General features: G+C 39.5%; 1 protein-coding gene across 8 annotated transcripts in view; it reads left to right on the top strand.

Annotated features, from left to right (window-relative positions):
• The first annotated feature begins 15508 nt into the window (after nucleotides 1-15508).
• Nucleotides 15509-19655, top strand: part of PAIP1 (poly(A) binding protein interacting protein 1) — a 41914-nt gene continuing 37767 nt past the window's right edge. For 2 of the 8 annotated variants that reach the window (XM_001364231.5, XM_056824593.1), the window contains exons 1-2: nucleotides 16398-16497; nucleotides 17420-17583. In XM_001364231.5, the coding sequence (XP_001364268.1) occupies nucleotides 16470-16497; nucleotides 17420-17583 (192 nt within the window). In that variant the 5' untranslated portion in view covers nucleotides 16398-16469. Of the gene's footprint in view, nucleotides 15764-16397; nucleotides 16798-17419; nucleotides 17584-19655 lie in introns of those variants that run through there. The other 6 variants (XM_056824595.1, XM_007487393.3, XM_056824594.1 and 3 more) reach the window with 6 other exon arrangements.

The raw sequence follows: 19655 nt of genomic DNA, 5'->3' as shown, positions 1-19655 counted from the left end.
CAGCCAGCTCCTTTGGTCATAACAGAATCTGCTGGTAGCCACAGCCACCATCTCCATTGAGGAGTAGGGCAAGCCCTGAGCAGTTTGACTTAACAAGCAAATGGCCCAACTAAGCAGAGAAGTATTAATTATGCCACCGCCGAGATAATATTTACTACCGGGAAGGGAGAAGGGAACTCCCTTTGCTAGGAAATTCCACCCTCTCCTACCACTTCAAGTTGGAGTCCAACAGCCCCAAGGTCCAGATGGGAATGAGGAAGGCCGAGGGCACCTCCTGGTTTGGGGAATGTTGATGTAACAACATTTTGACCCTTCTATTCTTTCTCAGTAAATCTTCCTTTGTAAAAGCTAATTTATGTTAATTGGCTAATTGATATTAGCTGTTCAATTGACATTAGGGAGAATATACCAGAGAGGAGCTTATGGCTGACAGTATTAAAGAATTCCTACCCTGACGGGGTTGACTCTGGAACCCTCAGGGCAAGGTAAGAAACCAGCCTGGGGAACCTAACCTGCTAGTACCCCTGGGAGCTGGGGAGAGTAGTCCCAGAACCTATATATTACAGTAGCAGCAGCAGCAGCTGCCAATTCTTATGTGAACCTGACTATGGTTTCTTGAACTCTTTTCCCTGCCTTTTTGCACTCCCCCCACCCTTAATGTGGAAGCTATGGTTTTTAGCTATTAACATTCTTGAGTTTTCTTTTTGAACTTTCTTTCAACAGGGGACCAGTGGATTCTTCCTATTTTCATGTTGTCATCTGGTACTAAGAGACTAGGGCAGTTTCATTTATTATTTCACAAAATATAATATCCAGAGTTTTTTTGTTTGATCCTTTCTCAGAGAATCCTATTCTTCTTAAATAATTTCTTTTATTGTTATTATTATTTATTTATTATTCTCTATTATTATTTAAATTATTATATTTAATAATTATTAAATTATTATCTACCAGGTTAGGTTTGGTTTTGTTGTTGTTGTTGTTGTTGTTGTTGGAATTAATACTGTGTTTTGGTTCCAAGGCAGAAGAGTGGTAAGGGCTAGGCAATGGGTGTTAAGTGACTTGCCCAGGGTCACACAGCTAGGAGGTATCTGATGCCAGATTTTTAACACAGGACCTCCCATCTCTAGGCCTGGCTCTCAATCCACTGAGCCACCCAGCTGCCCCTAGGTTAGTTGTCTTAAAGAGCAAAAATCGCACATGTCTTTCTAATTCCTAAATGTGATACAGACAACCATATAACATAGAAAGCCATGTGGAAGAACAGGTCATACAGTCATTTATTACAGATTTAGTGGTAGGGAGTCAAAAACATGAGATTTATAATGATGTGGTTTTCTAACTTCTTCACAAAAAGCTTAAAAATGGAAGTATTCCCATGGCAGGACTGAAGATTTTAGTCTCTAGGATGTAGACTTTAGGGTAAAGTCATGGCTTTACCCTAAAGTCTACATCCTAGAGAGTGAGTGCTTCAATCAGATTTGAACAGAAGAATGATAGCAAAATTGAGCCTACGGGGAGTTAGGGCAACTGTATGAAATGGATAATTTTAAATACTGGACTGCCTCACTCTGTATATCCAGATAGACTGTGATTTCTGCTTAGGTGGAGAGTAGGAAGACAGCCATGACTGGGCAATCACTCCTCTCCTACTTTCGAGGGTTAGAATTATATCTATTTGCTATATATCAAATATTTTAATTCTAATAGTACTAAAAGCCACTCCCTTATACCACCTCAGAGTATACAGGTACTTATTATCTTACTCTTGTTCAGCCTACGAAACATTTGTCACAATACAAAAGATAGTTACTCCTAGAAAGAAAATCATAGATCAATCAAGGAGAAAATAATCTCATCCAAGAAATCAGTTCTTAAAACTCTGGATTTGCAGGAATTAAGAATTAAAGAACATGTTAGGGGTGAGAAGGGGGAAGCTTTTCCTGACTTCCTGACTCCTGGGAATTTTTTCATTCACCATTTCAAATTCATGCCTTACCTATCTTACCCTGTTCCTTTCAAAGTCCATTTCTTTCTCCTCAGTCTGAAGTCTTTTCCCATCAGATAAAGTTTATTCTATTTTTCTTTGAGTTCAGTACCAGAGTGATATTTTCTACCTTTTGTTCTAAGTAGTTTATTGTCCTGATTTTTTCCTCAAGCATTATAATTTTTTTAATATCTTGCTTTATTTCATCCAACTATCCTGAGAGTCTTTATGATCAAGTCATTTTTTTTTTTGCAACTCTACTTGTATTTGTTATGGAGGTGCTTTCTTCTTGCCATGGACATGTCTTAATTAAATATTATATTTTTCATTGTTAGAAATGTTCTTCAGTTTACTCATATTTCCAGCCTCGGTTCTTGGATTTTGGTCTTTATGCCCAGACCAGGCTTCTATCCTTCACTCTTGGTAGGTAGGGCTGAATCTGGATACTTCTGTTGCTGCCTTGTGTAAACCTCAAATTTCCTTAGACTTATAAATGTTGGAAATTTGAGGTTTACACTTGACAAAGTTTTATTTGAGGTTTTGTTTGTGGTCCCCATCTCTTCCCTTTTCTGAAACCCTGGCCCAGCACAGGAAACTCAAGCCAGATCTAAGATCAGGACCCTCCCTCTGATTTACTCCTTGTTTTTTAATCCTGTCTCCTTTTTAACCTAATATAGACACTGGCCTCTTCCCTGTCTTTGTTTCCTCCTTGAAATCAGCTACCAATTGCAAATTGACTTTTTTCCTTCACTATGATCTAGGCAAAATAGTGGAGAATGGAGACTTCATTGGCTTCAGACCTCCTGGAGAATTCCAGCACAGGCTGTCCAGGTGCCTCACTGTCAAATACAGTATCTTGTTCTGTGTTACTCTTCTTGATGCACTGGGTATTCTACCAAACAGAAGGACCAGCTCTTCTCTTAACTCAACATTCCATCCCTTAGGTCTCTATTTGCAGGAGTCACTTCCCATTCTTGGAATTGCCCCCTTTTCATCTCCACCTCAAAGAATCTTCTAAGGATACTTCTCTGATTTCTTTAGTTGTGAATGCTCTTTATCACCTTTATTTATTATTTTATCTTTACTTAGATGTGCAATGATATACCACCCTAGTGAAGTATAAGTTCCTTGAAGGCAGACTTTTTAAAGAATTTAATCTTATTTTCAGTTCCAAATTCTCCCTCTTTCTACTCTCTCTCCCTCTTGTTGAGAGAGCAAGAAATACAACATCCATTATACATTATACATATGAAGTCATGCAAAATATATTTACACAATAGCTAGGTTTGAAAAAAAAAGAAAGAGGAAAAATGGTTCAATTTGCACTCTTGAGTCCATCAGTTCTGTAAAGGTGGAAGGCATTTTTCTTTTTTTCTTTTATTAAAATATTTTATTTTAACAATTAAATGCAATAACAAATTTCCACATGTTTCCCAAAATTATATAATCCAAATTGTCTCTTTCTTGTCCATCTTTCCCCCTTCCCAGAGCTGGAAAACAATTCATTCTGGGTTATATATGTATTATCATGCAAAACATATTTCTATATTGTTCATTTTAATAAGGGAATAATCTTATAAAACCAAAACCCCACAATAAAAACACAAACTAAAGTGAATTGTATACTTTTGATCTGCATTCCAACTCCAACAGTTCTTTCCCTGGAATAGATAGCATTCTTTGTCATAACTCCCTCAGAATTGTCATGGATCATTATATTGCTGAGAGTAGCTAAGTCTTTCACAGTTAATCATTCTACAATATTGCTATTGCTGTGTACAATTTTCTCCTGCTGCTTCTTATTTCACTCTGCATCAGTTCACATAGGTCTTTCCAGTTCTTTTTGAAATCATCCTTTCATCACTTTTTACAGTGCAATAGTATTCTATCACCAACATCTCCCATAATTTGTTCAACTATTCTCCAGTTGATGGCCCTCCCTTCAATCTCCAATTCTTTGCCACCACAAAAAAGCAGCCACAAATATTTTTGTACAAGTAAGTCCTTCCCCCAGGGACCTCCCCCCTTTTTAAATCTCTTTGGGATATAGACTTGTTTTGTAGCTCTTTGGGCATAGTTCCAAATCACCCTCCAGAATGGTTGGATCAGTTCACAACTCCACCAGCAATGTATGGTGTCCCAATTTTGCCAAATCCCCTCCAACATTTATCACTTTCCTTGACTGTATTATTGGCCAATCTGATAGGTGTGAGTTGCTTTAATTTGCATTTCTCTAATCAACAATGATTTACAAATTTTTTCATATGACTATTGATAGCTTTGATTTCTTTATCTAAAAACTGTTTATTCAAATCCTTGGACCATTGGTCAGTTGTGAGAGAGCTTCTTATAAATTTGACTTAGTTCTCTAAATATCTGAGGAGACCTTTTGGTATTTTTCATGATGAGTCCCTTGAAATTCTGGTGGATCATTGTATTGATCAGAGTCACTAAGCCTTTCACAGTTTATCTTTACAACATAGCTGTCACTGTGCAAATAATTCTCCTGGTTCTGCTCACTTCACTTTGCAGCAATTCATATAAGTCTTTCCAGGTTTTTCTTCAGTGGCTCCCTTCATCATTTCTTATACTACAATAGTATTCCGTCATATTCATATACCACAACTTGTTCATCCATTCCCCAATTGATAGACATCCCCTCAGTTCCTATTTCTTTGTCACCACACAAAAAAAAAACCTGCTATAAATATTTTTGCATATATGAATCCTTTTCTTTTTTCTTTGATATCTTTAGGGTAGATCTAGTGGTCCAAAGAGTATGTACACTTTGATACCTATTTGGGCACAGTTCCAAATTGTTCACTAGGATGGTTTTAATAGTATAGAGCTCCATCAAAAGCACATTAATGTCCTTATTTTCCCACATTCCTTCTAGCATTTGTCATTTTCCTTTTCTAAGACTGGCATTTTAGCTCATCTAATGGGCATGAGGGGATACCTCAGAGTTGTTTTAATTGCATTTCTTTAATTAATAGTGATTTAAAGCATTTTATATGACTATTAATAGCTTTTGTTCCTCTGAAAATCTGCCTGTTCATAACCCTTGACTATTTATCAAATGGGGAAATGGCTCTTATTCTTACTAATTTGGCTCAGTTCCCTATATATTTGAGAAATGAGACCTTCATCAGAGAAATGTGCTGCAAAGACATCTTTCCCTAATGAAGGAAGAAAATATATTTTTTTAATTTTTTAATCTTTTGCAGCTGACAGATTCAACCCTCATGAAATGTTTATTCAAATGAATGGAATTGAGTAATATTTCTAAGTTCCTAGATAATTCTGAGCTCTTCAAGACAGGAATATGCCGAACCTATAGAAACAAACTACACAATGATCTCTAAAGGTTATGTGAGCTTAGTTTTAGAAAGGGAAAGTAAGGCAAAACATTTAATGAAAAAGTATGAAAATATACTTAGAAGATGATGAGCTCAACATAATAAATTACAAACCAGAAAAAGGAACTATTAAGCCATGAGGCTAATAATTCATCAACCTAATATAATGTTGTGATTAAAAGAAAAAAGGCAACATAATACCTTTATAGGATCATAGATTTTAGAGCTAGAAGGATCTTTAGTAGCTGTCAAGTCTTATTCCCTTCTTTTACATATGAGGAAATTGAGACAAGAGGGTGATTTGACCATTGTGGTGGGATTTGAATCAAGATCTGCCTGACTACAAGTCCAGGGACTTATGTACTATACCATACTGCTTCTAATTAATAGGAAAAATAATTTACTTTGATAAAATAAAGATAGATTTGTGGTTTCTGTGGTTTTACTAGTACGGTAACTCACACTTCAGTGCTGTAGATCAAATCTGTTCTGTACTTTTATAGCTTATGGGATTCTTATCTGTGTTTTTCCAAAAATATGCCATGTAGGATAAAGCTAACATACTCTGTATTGGGGTTTTTTAAAAATTTGATTTGGTTTTTATTATTATAGGGCCCCATCCAAGTTACACTCTGCCTCCATTTCCCACTTGTACTTGCAATTTCTGTCTCTTTCAGGGAGACAATTATCCCAAAGTATACTTTAAGTCCACACTCCTAAAACTATAATTTGGGAGCTTAAATAGTCAATCCAATTGACAAAATTCGCTCAAAACAAAGGCACTTACTGAAGTATCACAGTACAAAAACAGTAACAAAATATTTCCTTCATAAACTAGGGATGTACTCTTTCACAAATGCACACAGCATCAGTGGGAAAAACAGGAACAAACAGAAAGTACACAACTAGAGAAGCACCCATTTGATAATCCATAGGACCAAGACAACTCATATCCCTAGCACTCCAGGTCCTTAATGTCTTTTCTCATCTCCTACCATCTTTGCATTGCTCCCACTGAGTATAAAATCTCTGCTGGGCAAGTCACTAAATGATACTCCCTGATAATCAATTTTACTTGTCAGTGTCATATTCTGGGCCTTCTCTCTGTTGCATGTGGTACCTCCTACTGGGATGACAGGGGATAGAGAAGGAGGAGAAGGAAATCTTTCTGAAAGAAATCTTCCCCTCTACTACATTTAGAAAGAGGCTTACTGGGAAAGACAAAGTGATTCCATATCAACAGCTAGATTCTTCCTCAATGGCCAGTTTCCTTCCTAACTGCCAAAATTAATGCTTTATACTACTTTATCCTTAGGGACAGTATGTCTCCAGAGTTGAAAGGTTACTTCATAAATGGCAATGAGAAACATTTCTTTAGCTTACTTTTTGATCATTTTGGGGGGGCAAGTCACCATTGGTAACATGCTTGCAGATTATTTGGACATAACATGTATCTTTTCTTTGCCATTTGGGTTTCTTTTAGGGCTATTTTTTCAATATCATGGCAAAGCACAATTTTAGGAAGGCAGAACTAGAAGAATATTAATATCAAAGGTAGCATTTTGTGGAAGCAAGTAGTTTGTGATTATTGAAAGCACTCAGCAATTTCAGAGATGGAATTCAACTGAATTTCCTCTTCCTATTTAGTTCAGGCATTTAATGGACTATAAGGAATTACTCATCCAGTTTCATTTCAATGTCTGGATAACATTTGTTTTATTTACCCAAACTAAATGATGGTTGCTATAGCATATCAGCTCCTAGGTCATTCTTCCTCGTTTCTCAAGGAGTTCCGTATGTGGCTTATCGTTTTTCTATCTTCTCTAACTCCTGCTCTTATACTAGGGGACTTTAATATCCAAATAGATATTACTCCTTAACCTTCTCTAGCCTCCTTAAATCTCATATCCTATACCTTCATTCCACCTTGGCCACTCATAGGGATTCTCTAATATTAAATCCTACCATTACCCACTCATGTTCCACTTTTCTTATTTGAAACTTTTTTCCCTATCTTACCATGATCTCCTATATCCAACTCCCCCACCCCTAAGTTTCCCCCTTCTGAATTCTTTGTCCTTATTGAGATCTCTAGCTCCTGCACCCCTTAGTGCTTTCTTAAGCCATTACCATCATCCCCATGCATTTTTCTCCCTCTCCAATCAACCTAATAGTTAGCCATTTAAACTACATTATCCTATTCTTCAATACTTTGCCCATCTCTTGCTAAACCTCAACACCATAATATTCCCAACATCTGCCTCCTCCATTCCTGCTCACTAGTTAGGTAACACAGCTGGAGGAATTTTCACACCAATAATGACCAGATACATTATACATTCATATCACCAAAGTCCATATGGACATATGGTAGGCATTTAATTCTTTCCAAATTGATTCCCTATCTCACTACTTTCAGAAATTATTTTAACTTTCTTCTCTCTCCTCACATCTCATCCTATCATCACTACTACCACCCCCAAACTAGGCTTGACACAGTGTTCCTTACTCTACTAAGAAATTGGAATTCACACAAAAAAGCTTTTTTTCCCCCCTCTCATTCTTTTCAACTCCATATCTTTTGATATCATATACTCTTTGTTCCTTTCACTTTTCTCCTTGCCAGGGATAACATGTATTTGATCTCATTTTCTACAACAAATTCCATCCTAAGTCTTTCTCTGTTCTATCTCTGACTCTGTCTCTCTGCTTTTACCTATTTATTAACTCTTTTCCTATTGTCTTCAAACATACCCAATCAAAATACATGTATTAAATGCCTACAACGTTCCAGCACTGTGTACAAGCTGGAAATTCAAAGAAAGGTCAAAGATATCCCTGCTCTCAAGAAGATCACCGTCTGATAGGGGAGACAACATATAAACAATTCCGTACAAGCAAACTATGTACAGGATAAATAGGAAAGCATTTCTAGAAGGAAGGCACTCGAGACATTGGGAAAGGCTTCCTGTAGAAGGTAACTTTCTATCTGGAACTTGAAGAAAGCCAGAGAAGATAAGAGGTGTAGATGAGGAAGCGGAGCATTTCAGGTCCGGGGGGCAGCCAGTGAACATGCCTGGAACTCAGAAGTGGTCTATCTTGTTCATGAAACAACAAAAAGACTAGTATATTTGAGTTGTGGGGTATGGCGGGGGGAGGCAATAATAAGGTATAAGAAGATTGGAAAGGTAAGAGAGGTTATGAGGGGGTTGAATAGCAAGAAGAGGATTTTGCATTTAATTTTGGAGATGATAGGGAGCCATCCAGAGTAGGGGGAGGAAGGGGTCATGTGGTCAGACCTGTGCTTTAGGAAGATCACTTTGACAGCTGAGAGTAGTCAGATGAGACTTGTGACAGGAAGACCAACCACCAGTATATTCCAATAGCCTAGGTCTGAGCTGTTAAGGACCATAGGACCGAGGCGGTAGCATTGTCGAAGGGGAGAAAGGGATATATCAGAGAGATATTATGAAAGGTAAGATCAGCAGACTTTAGCAATAGATTCGATAGGGGAAGTAAGAAAGAGTGAGGAATCAAGGATGATGCTTGGGTCGCAAGACCAACCTGCTCTATCCTCAAAAACCTTCACTGGACCTTGTTATCCCCTCCATCCCCCTGTATCTTTCTTCCCAGAAAAAGCGTCCTATACTTGCTGTCTCCAGTTTCCTGCCTGCACTCACCTTACAACCCTTTGCAGCATAACTTCTGACCTTATTGCTTGACTGAAATTGCTCTCCCCAAAGTTACCAGTGATGATCTCTTATTTGACGTATCTGACAGCCTTCTGTCAGCCCTCATCTTTCTCCACCCGTTTGCTACATTTGACATTGTTGACAACACTCTTCTCTTGGATATTCTTTCTTCTCTGGGCTTTCCTGACACTATTTCCTCGTGGTTCTCCTTCTACCTCTTGGACCATAGTCCTGGGTTCTCTCCAGAACTTCAATTTCATATCATCCATTTGCAACTGGACATTTCAAACTAAATGTACTGAAGATGTCTCCAACTCAATTTGTCTAAAACAAAACTCATTCCCCTTTCCTCTCCACCCTTCCCCTCTTCCAAATTTTCCTAATTCTGTTAAAGGTACCATCAACCTTCCAGGCTTCCTGGTTCATAACATTGGCATGGTCTTTGAATCCTCACTCTATCTCACCCCTCATATTTGTGCAGTTGCCAAATCTTCCCATTTCTATCTCAACAGTAACTTTGAGTCATCCCCCTCTCTCTACTCACCACAGTTTCCCTTAGTTCAGACTTCTCTTCACCTTTAAACTAGAGGACCACAATAGCCTCCTAATTGGCTTCCTTGCCTCAAGTCTATCTTATACACTGTTTACAAAGTGATTTTCCCTAATCAAAGACCCAATCATGACTCCTTTTATTCGACCAATTCCAGTGTGTCTAAAGCTCAAATATAAACACCTCTGTTTATCTTTTAAAGCCCTTGACTACAAACTATGTAGCACCATGGAATGGGGGGTTTCCTTCCATACTCTGCAAACCTGACAAATTATCTTGTCTCTTCCTTCCAGAGGTACATCTCCCTTCCTCCTGGCTTTGCACTGGTTGTCCTCCATACCTGAAATATATTCCCTCCCCTCTTGTATTTCATCTGGCTCCTCCTTTCTTTAAGATGCATCTCAAGCACTCTCTTCTGCAGGATAATTTCCTGACCATCTAACTATTGGTGTTCTCCCTCCCAAACTACTTTGAATTTATTCCCTTCATATTTGTGATAGATAGACAGACAGACAGATAGATGATAGATCGATAGATGATAGATAGATAAATAATAGATAATTTATAGATAGATGATAGATAAATAATAGATAGATAGATAATAGATAAATACTAGATAGATGATTGATAGATAGATGATAGATGGATAAATAATAGATGATAGATAGATGATAGATAAATAATAGATAGATGATAGATAGATAGATAGATAGATAGATGATAGATATAGATGATAGATAAATAATAGATATATGATAGATAGATAAATAATAGATAGATGATAGATAAATAATAGATAGATGATTGATAGATAAATAATAGATAGATGATTGATAGATAGATGATTGATAGATAGATAGATGATAGATAAATAATAGATAGATGATTGATAGATAAATAATAGATAGATGATTGATAGATAAATAATAGATAGATGATTGATAGATAGATGATAGATAAATAATTTAGATAGATGATAGATAAAGAATAGATAGATGGTAGATAGATGATAGATAAATAATAGATAGATAGATAGATAGATAGACAAGTGGATGGATAGATAGATAGATGATAGATAGATAAATAATAGATAGGTAGATAGATGATAGATAAATAATAGATAGATAGATAGATAATGTACTAACACTTGGGCTGACCACAAAACTCCCTCTTCAGTTTGGAAAGAAGAAAGTAATAAGAGATCAGTCTTCTCATAAGTAGGGCAGAGATTTTCACAGGCCTTTGGGTACTCTAGAGAAAAAAGAATGGAGAGGTGGTGGTTGTCTCCCACAGTGGCACATAATGGGGCAGTGTGCCTTACATCTACAATTCTCTTTCGTAATGCAATTAGAGATGACCTCTAGCTAAATAGACAGTCTGGGAGGTTCATGAGTGTATGTGTTTTATTGTGGGCTCTATTTGAAAGGATCAAAGAGGAACAAGGTTGCCCTACCCTGTCCTAGCCTCAGTCCACTGAGCTATATTATTTGTCCTGTCCTTATATTGCAGGGTGTTCCTTTGTGGCTTTATGCAATGGGCACTATAAGTGACAGTGGGATCTTTCCTATTGCAAGGATGGAAGTTCCATCTGTAGTTGTTGTTAGAGAGTTTTGCTGTCTAATAAGGGCATAAACATGAGTCATTTCATATCTACACTGTCAAGTGAACAATTATCATGACTTCAGGCTGTTTTATAAATCTATCTCATAGATAGGAGTCAAGGTCACAATTACATATGCACTTGTCTCCCTCCTTTGACTATAAGCTCCTTGGCTTATTGGGATGGATTCATTCTTTGTATTTGTATCACTGGCACCTAGCAGTGTTTGGATAGTAGGTATTCAATAGATGTTTGCTGATTGATTGATCCACTTTGTTTTCCCTGCTTTGATGAATATCTTTTGAATTACTGTTTCACTCCAAGGTTTGAAAATCATTGTAATTAAAATAATGTCATCTGGAAATTAGATATATTTGAAAAAACTTGCCATCAATAAGAAGCACTTTTGTTTAGATTAGGATCTTCCTGGACACTGGTAACAACTTTAATTTTAATTAGTTTCCTTGATTTATTTCTTGCTTGATGTCAATACTTAGACTAAAAAAAAAAATTCATATTGAGATCAAGGACTAGTTTGTGTGTGTGTTTGTGTGAGTGTGTGTTTGTATTCCTACACAATACTTTACATCTAGTAAACTCTTTATAAACAAAGTTGAATGGACAAATCCAATATATGCAAGAGTAAAATGAGTTTCACTGTAATTATAGGTATTCAAGCAAAGCCTGGATAACTATTAGCTTTTTTTTTTTTAAACAAAGTTGACTTGATAATGGCATCTATTATGCAGTAATTACAATTTTGAGAGACTCTGGGTTCAATGAGGCTTCTTTTGATCTTACCAAGTCCAATCTACTTTTGAAATGGACAAACAACAAACTGACTGGGATCTTATATTCTTTATACTTTGCAGTCAGTTGTGTTTAAAGATATAGGAGGAAATCATCTACTAAACTCTTCCTGTTCCTTTTTTTAAAACCAAATGTGGTACATAATTATTGATGTCTTCTTGGTTGCCTTTTTTTCAAATAAAAGTATCACCTGTGATCTTTTCTATTTCTTTGAAACTGTTCTGGGATTTGGTCCTGGAGTGCTATGAAAATTCAGTGACATAGCACAGAAGTTCTTTTCTATGCATTCAGTATGGTCTGGTCAAGTGTCATCCTCATAAATACTATCACTACTTCCTCACATAGTATATACATGGTGCCACGGTTGTATAGCTCAAGTGCTTCTTCTACCATTACTAATAAAAATAAACCACTATAAAAATTCTTGCAGATCCATTTCTTTTCACATTTGCTGTTTTCCCAGATTTACCTAAAAATTCTCTAGGGATTATTTGGTCTCACTAGATCTCACTCTAAGCTCCATGAAGTCTCTTATTCACCCCTGTCTTGTGAGATAGTATTGCTCAGAGACTTTTTTTTTTAAACCCTTACCTTCTGTCTAGGAATCAATGCTGTGTATTGGATCCAAAGCAGAAGAGTGGTAAGGGCTAGACTTGCCCAGCTGGGAGGTGTTTGAGGCCAGATTTGAACCTAGAATCTCTCGTCTCTAGTCCTGGCTCTCAATCCACTGAGCTACCCAGCTGCCTCTTGCTCATAGACTTTTGACAACTTTTAGGGTCACAGATTTTAGAGCTAGTAGAAATATAGGAGATAATCTTGCCCAATCTTCCTGAATATTAGGAGTCTCTTTCAATGACAAAAAACTTCACAGATCCCATATGATAGTAATTCTATGGTGCCTACTGATTAAGAAAATGTATGATGACAAAAAGCTACTGTAAATTTGGTAGTTCTTTTTTTTGTAAAGATATATTTAGATTACATGCAATAATTTTCTACATAAGTTTTCTGAAATTATATGATCCAAATTGTCTCCCTCTTTCCCATCCCTCCCCCTTCCCTGAGCTGGTAAGCAATTTGATCTGGATTATACATGTATTATCATACAAAACATCTTTCCATATTGTTCATTTTTCTAAGAGAATTCAGTAGTTCTTTTAAATGAATTTGCATCTTATTAATCATAATAATGTGTACATATATTTGAAAAAGAAATGCAAGTTGTAGAATTTATCATTCACTTTATAGAACAATGATCCATATGGCAGTGTTTGGTACATGTAGAGATTCTCAGATATCTTCTCATTTTATTTTTTTTTTTGTTTTTTTCTCACTTAAATATATTTTTTGGTATTCGTTTTCTAATATTTTGAATTTCACATTTTCTCTCTCTCCCTTTTCCTCTCCCTGAGATGACAAGCAATTTGCTATTGTTTAAAAATGGCTGTCAAACAATACATATTTCCATATTTGTCATATTGTGAAAGAAGACACAAACACATACACACAGCTATGAAGAAAAATTGAATTCGACTTCAATCTGCATTTAGACTGCATCAGTTCTTTCTCTGGAGGTGGATAGCATTTTTCATCATATCCCCTTTGTGTTGTCTTAATCACTGTATTGCTGAGAATAGCTAAGTCATTCACAGTTGTTCATCTTACATTATTGCTGTTGCTTCATTCACAGACATCTTACAATAACCCTATGGACCTGTGACTAGGAATTTAATCCTTCCATTTTATAAGTAAGGCCATTAAAACTCAGAGAAGTGAATTTCTGAGCTACAAAGGATGAACCTCAATGATGACTTACCTATCAAGTGTATCCAGCTTTTGTTTAGACCTCCAGAGAGATGCCCCTTGCTATTTTTCTTTTTTCTCTCAAGATTCTAGATGTTTTGTTCCTCTAAATGAATTTTGATATTTTGGATAATTCTATAAAAAATTCTAAAAAGTAGTTTGGTATAGTACCAAATTGATAAATTTAGGCAGTATAGCCATTTTTATTATATTGGAATATATAAACCACAAGCAATGACTAAATCTTCAATTATGCCATTTCTTTAAGTGTTTAAAATTGTTTTTATCTTGATTTCCTTTTCTATCTTCTCCTGGATTTTGTTATTGCTATATAGAAATGTCAATATAATTTTAGAATAATGCCAAATAATAATGGGAAGAGAAGTTATCCTTCTGTTTTTCTTAGGAAGGATGCTAATGCCTACCCACTTCTAGGTTTTTTGTTTTTTTAATTTACAGTGGCAAGTAGGAGTGTTGCTGGAAAGTAGTTTATATAGGTCTTTTTCACAAGTGAGTATGATTAAATGGATTGAAAAAAACTTGAAAGGAAGGGTTTTAACCACCTTTCATTACTCTGCTAATGTGTTGCTGTTTACCCTTAAAACACAGGGCCTACCAACAAAGTTAGAGATGAAGATTTAAGCAGCAGAGCAACAAGGATAATAAAAATCATGCCTCAGTTTTCTAGTCTCACATCTGATCAGCATCTTAGTGCTTGGCAATCACAAAATCTTATGTGCAAGTGAGGTGACACAAATAAACGGTATAGAAAATGGGTATTTATTTCATTGGAAGGTTTAGTTCTAGAATTATAAGCACCGTTCTCCAGAAAACAGTAATCTGGATTTCTATGGCACTGCCCTTTAATTCAACTCAAAATAGGGTCATCTGATTGGTGGTGGAGGCAAGGCTGCAGGGGTGAAGGAAAAGAGTCTGACATCCTGCTGGTCCAGCTGGATTACAAATAGTTTCTATTTCTTTTCTAAAAGGTTGAGGCCCTTCCGGCCGGGCAGGATTTAGAATAGTTTGTTTCTTTTCTAGAAGAGGCTGAAGTCCTTCTGGTCCCGAAGGATTTATAAATTTTTGCTTCCTAGACGAAGCTGGAGTCCTTCTGGTGAGGAAGGATTCAGAATGGTTCTCATTTCTCTTCTAGAAGAGCCTGAGGCCAGCAGGATTTATAAGTTTCAGTTTCCCTTCTAGAAGAGGCCGATGTCTTTCTGGGGGAGCAGGGTTCAGAATAGCGCCTATTTCTTTTCTAGAAGAGGTTGAGGTCCTTCTGCCCGTTGGGGTCAGTTTAATTTTTCTCTCCTAGAGGCCGAGATCCCTTCTTTCCCCGCCTTTCCCTCTGGGCGCAGTGAAAAGGGCACTAGGTTTCGGGTCTGGGGTTTGGCTCTGCCCGGATTTGACCTTGGACGAGTTGCCTCCTAGAATAGGCTTCCTTTTCTGTAACCTGAGGTGTTTGCATGAGATGCTTCCTAAGGTCTCTTCCGGCTTAAGATTTTTAATGCTCTCTTCTTCTTCATGTAAAAACTAAGTAAGCACTGAGTGTTATCTTTGTTACACTGAATTTATTATTTTTATTTTTAAACTGGCAAGACAAGAAAAGTGGGAAGTAAAGGAAAGAGCCCCATGGTCCTTCTTTCCCAGCCCGCACGCCCGTCCATCTGCATGCCTGCATGCACGGTGCGCGCGAGCGGGGGCGGGGGCGGGAGCGGGAGCGAGGCTGGGCGCACTGACAAGGTTGAGTGCCCGTCTGCGGGGTGTAGAGCGCGCACCCAGGCGACCCCTGCGGCGGCGGCAGCGGCAACACGGACTGAACAGGTCTCCCCTCCCCCCCGCCCCTTCCTTTCTCTCTCCCTTCACAACCGTGGTCTTGACCCAGGTCTGTGAGGAGAACGAGGCTCTGCTGCGCGGTGTCCGCCAAGGTGGGCTCAGCTCTGCGGGAGCCGCGGTCAGAGCAGGGTGAGGCGACGCCTTTCTCCTCAGCCCGCACCCCTACCACTACGAATTCGAGCCGCCGTCCCGAGGGAGTCCCTGCCTGGGTTCCCCCGATAGGCCCCAAATCTTTCCACCTCCGGCCAAGGACCCTGAAGCCCGGCCGCGGCCTCGGCCTCGGCCAGCTGGTGGTGGGAGGGGTGTGGGGACGCGGCCTGGGCCGGGCCGGAGGCGGTGCCTCAGGCGGTGGGGACGGGGTCGAGAGAGGGGAGGGGCTCGGGCGTCGCGAGTGGGAAAGTCTTTCTGCGGAGGAGGGGAAACCCCGGGCGGCACGGAGCCTCGCGGGGGCGCTCCCGGGCCTCCGGGGCATCTGCGGCCGCGTGTCCCTCCCCCTCCCCCCAGGCGCGGGGGCGGGTGGGGCCTTGAGTAGCTGCCCGGGCCGCCGTGGGGCGGAGTTGGAGAGGGAGAGGAAGGCTGGTGGGTGCGGGGCTAGGCGGCAGTCGCTGCCTCAGAGTTCACTGTCTGGGCGGGCCGGGCCCTCTCCCCGCCCCCTGCCCTTCCCTTTCTCCCGCCCTCCATGAGGCCCGAGTGGGGCGGGGCGGAGCCACGCGGGGGGCGGGCCGAGGCGAGAGCGCAGCTCCGCAGCCCCGGCTCCCTCCGCCTTCCCTCGTCCCTCCCTCCTCCCTCCCGGAGCGGCGGCGGCGGTGGTAGCGGCAGCAGGAGGAGGAGGAGCATGTCGGACGGTTTTGACCGGGCCCCAGGTGCTGGTCGGGGCCAGGGCCGGGGCCGGGGCCGCGGAGGGGGCGGGCCCGAGGGCGTCAGTTTCCGCGGCGGAGGCGGAGGCGGTGGTGGCGGCGGCGGTGGTGGCGGCGGCGGCAACAGCAACAGCGGTAGCGGCGGCAACAGCAGCAGCGGGGCCGCGGAGCCTGGTGAGCGGCCGCGGCCGCAGCAGCCCCCACCCCCCGAGCCGCTGCGGCCGCCCAAGACGTCCCCTCCGCCCGGGGCCCTGCCCGAGCTCCCGGCCGCTCCCGACCGGTCGTCCCCAGGCGGGCCTCCCGCAGGTACTTAGTAGCTCTAGGAAGCCTCGGCCCTTTCCCTGCCCCTCCTCTTCCCTCTCTGTGCACCCCGACCCGAGACTGTCAGCCCCCCTCCTCCGAGTGCCCCACGGATGGCCTCGGCGTGGAGTCGTGGCCCGCCTCCTTTCCCTCCTCTCCTTCGCCCACCCAGCGCCTTGTTTCTCGTTGACTTTTTATGGATTGGGGGGGGGGGGAACGACGGGACGGCCGGGGAAAAGCCGGCGGGACGCCTTTGTGCTTACCAGGGGCAGGGCCAAGTTCAGGCCTCCGAGCGCTGCCACGGTGAGGGAAGAAGTAAAAACAGCCCCCACCCCCCCAGTTTGGAAGAAACTCGAGTATTGTGCGCCCCCCCTTAAGCTCACTCCTCCCCGCCCCCGCCCAATGTCCTCAACATTCCCTTTGGGAAGGGGGCTATATCTTGCTGCTAAAGCTAGTTAGACACTGGCAGCTTCTCTTCGGGGTTTTACCTTCCTCTTTAGAAATGGCCATACTTTTTGTCGTTCTTTTATAACTTTTAAAAAGGAAGACTCCCTCTGAGGACTTTTCTATTGTAAGCAATATCACAAAGGAATTTAAAGAGTTAACATTTTTCTCTGTTCTTTCTTAGAACATCCGAAGCCTACGAGAGCTCCACCTAGTTCGCAGGATAAAATCTCCCCGCGTACTTCAGCAATGGCTAAACCCCAGGTGGTTGTAGCACCTGTGTTAATGTCGAAGTTGTCCGTGAATGCCCCTGAATTTTATCCGTCGGGTTACACCTCTAATTATTCAGTAAGTATCGGTATTTCTGTTATTATTAGCTTTGCCATCGTTATTAACTTTCCACATAGGTTTTCAGCAGCTTTTGTGCATGGGAAGGATATTTTGTTATATCTACTAGAGCTAACCTATAAAGGAAATAATAAATTTCTTACCATATTTATTATATATAAAATATTTCAGGGTCGAGTATGTGGGGGAGGGTAAGTGCATTCCTATTTAAGAGGTTTTCAAGGTGACTAATTGTAATATACTTCAGAAGAAATTGAATTTTTAGGGACAACAATTTTAGCCGGAATTGGAATATAGACAAAGTGGAAATTCAGTATGTTATTAGGTCTCTTGATAATTGTGTCAAAAAGCAAAAATTATGCCACTAGTGTTAGTTAGTTTGATAATCTTATAATTGATGATTTGACTAACTACATTAAGGATAACATTTTAGAAACAAAAAGTGATTAGGTACTCTCAAGTTGATGATTTTAGATTAAGTACAAATACATTCAAATATAAACTCTTTTGACAAGAAATGAAAAACATGTTTTAAAATGAATCCATGGAAAAAATGCTAAACGAATTTTTATCTTCCCTTTTGGGTTAGTTTTTTGTATCAATATTACAAAAATACAGAAGCATCTAAGATTTAATAAAGCAGGCAAAGGCACTATGGTACTAGAAACAGTACTAATGGTTTTTAAAAATGCATTTACAGCCTCTTAGGGGAGCGGAGACTAATATGTAATTAATGAAAACTGCAATTTTAATTAAAGATAAATTAGAAGACATGATTAAGTTCATGGGTTAAAAAATGGTGGATCCTAACTCCTGGTCATTTCACTTAGTAGCTATGTGACCTTGAATGAGTTCTTTAAGTTTTCAGGGCCTCTATTTCCACAAAATACTGTAAAATGTAATAGCTATCCCAAAGCATTGTGAGGATAGAAGTTTGCAAATGTTGAAAGTTCTATATAAAGTATAAACTTGATTATGTTCATTCTTAGATTATAGAAATGAGAGGATTTAGCTTAGTGATTTCAGATAAATTCAAATATGTTCTAGACACCTTGAGAAAAGATGAGGCAGGAAAAGAAGAAAATAAGTATGAGGAGACAAAAAGAACACAAGATGATTCATCCTAGAGGATTTGAAAATGGAAGGTAGTCTCTGTATAAATATAAAACAGATGAAAGTAGCCAAAAATTATTTGAGCACAAAATATGAAAGGAAGCTGACAAAGGATTATAAGAGAACTTTAGGTTATAATAGCAATCCTGATTTGGGGGTAAAGGGGTCAGTTTCTCCTCTAAAAGTATTCTTTTATTCATTTTACATTCACAATTTATGCAGAAGAGCAGCAACAGAGGCATAAAAATGGTCTATGTTGTATATTTATATTACTAATATTTCTCAATTTAATCTGGTTCAGGTGTTGAGTTTGTACACAACTGCCTAGACAATTCTAAGTAAGTAACTTGCAGAAAAAAATGCTGACTTGCATTGGTAGAGGGAATTTATCTCTAATAGATTCCAACTGACTCTGTACCCTAACATGCTTGGTGCATAGCACAGATGACTCTCAAAGCATGGAATGCTACCCTACTTTGCCAGGGCATCACCAGCTCTGAGGTATATAAACTTTTTATTGTTGTATAAGTGAATTTTAGGTTATAAACTACATTAGAGAATAGGTCTCATTACTCAATTACATTTTAATTAAATCCCTAGAATTAATAATGTTAGAACTTCAAGGGAGTTTTAGAATCATTTAGTCTACCCATCTCATTTTACAGATAAAGACACCAAATCCATGGAGTCCAAGTTACCTGCCCTGAGAATAGGCTTCTTCTATAATCTGATTTTTGGGGGTCATTCTTTTTACTTGCTAATTCACTCTCTCATTTCCACTTCAGTCTTTATGGTTTCTAGAGGTGGGTAAAAAGCTCTCTGTTGTTTTGCAACCATGTCAAATCCTCAACTTCACATACTAGTCTCCTTTAGCTATCTAAATGACTTAATCTACCTTATTTTGATTACTGAAATTCTTGGAACTAGCACTTTTTTTTTTTTTGTACCTAGCATGTAAT

The sequence above is a fragment of the Monodelphis domestica genome, chromosome 3 (assembly GCF_027887165.1).
Source record: "Monodelphis domestica isolate mMonDom1 chromosome 3, mMonDom1.pri, whole genome shotgun sequence".
In the NCBI taxonomy this organism is placed as follows: Eukaryota; Metazoa; Chordata; class Mammalia; order Didelphimorphia; family Didelphidae; genus Monodelphis; species Monodelphis domestica.
This window is presented reverse-complemented; position numbering and strand designations above follow the sequence as displayed.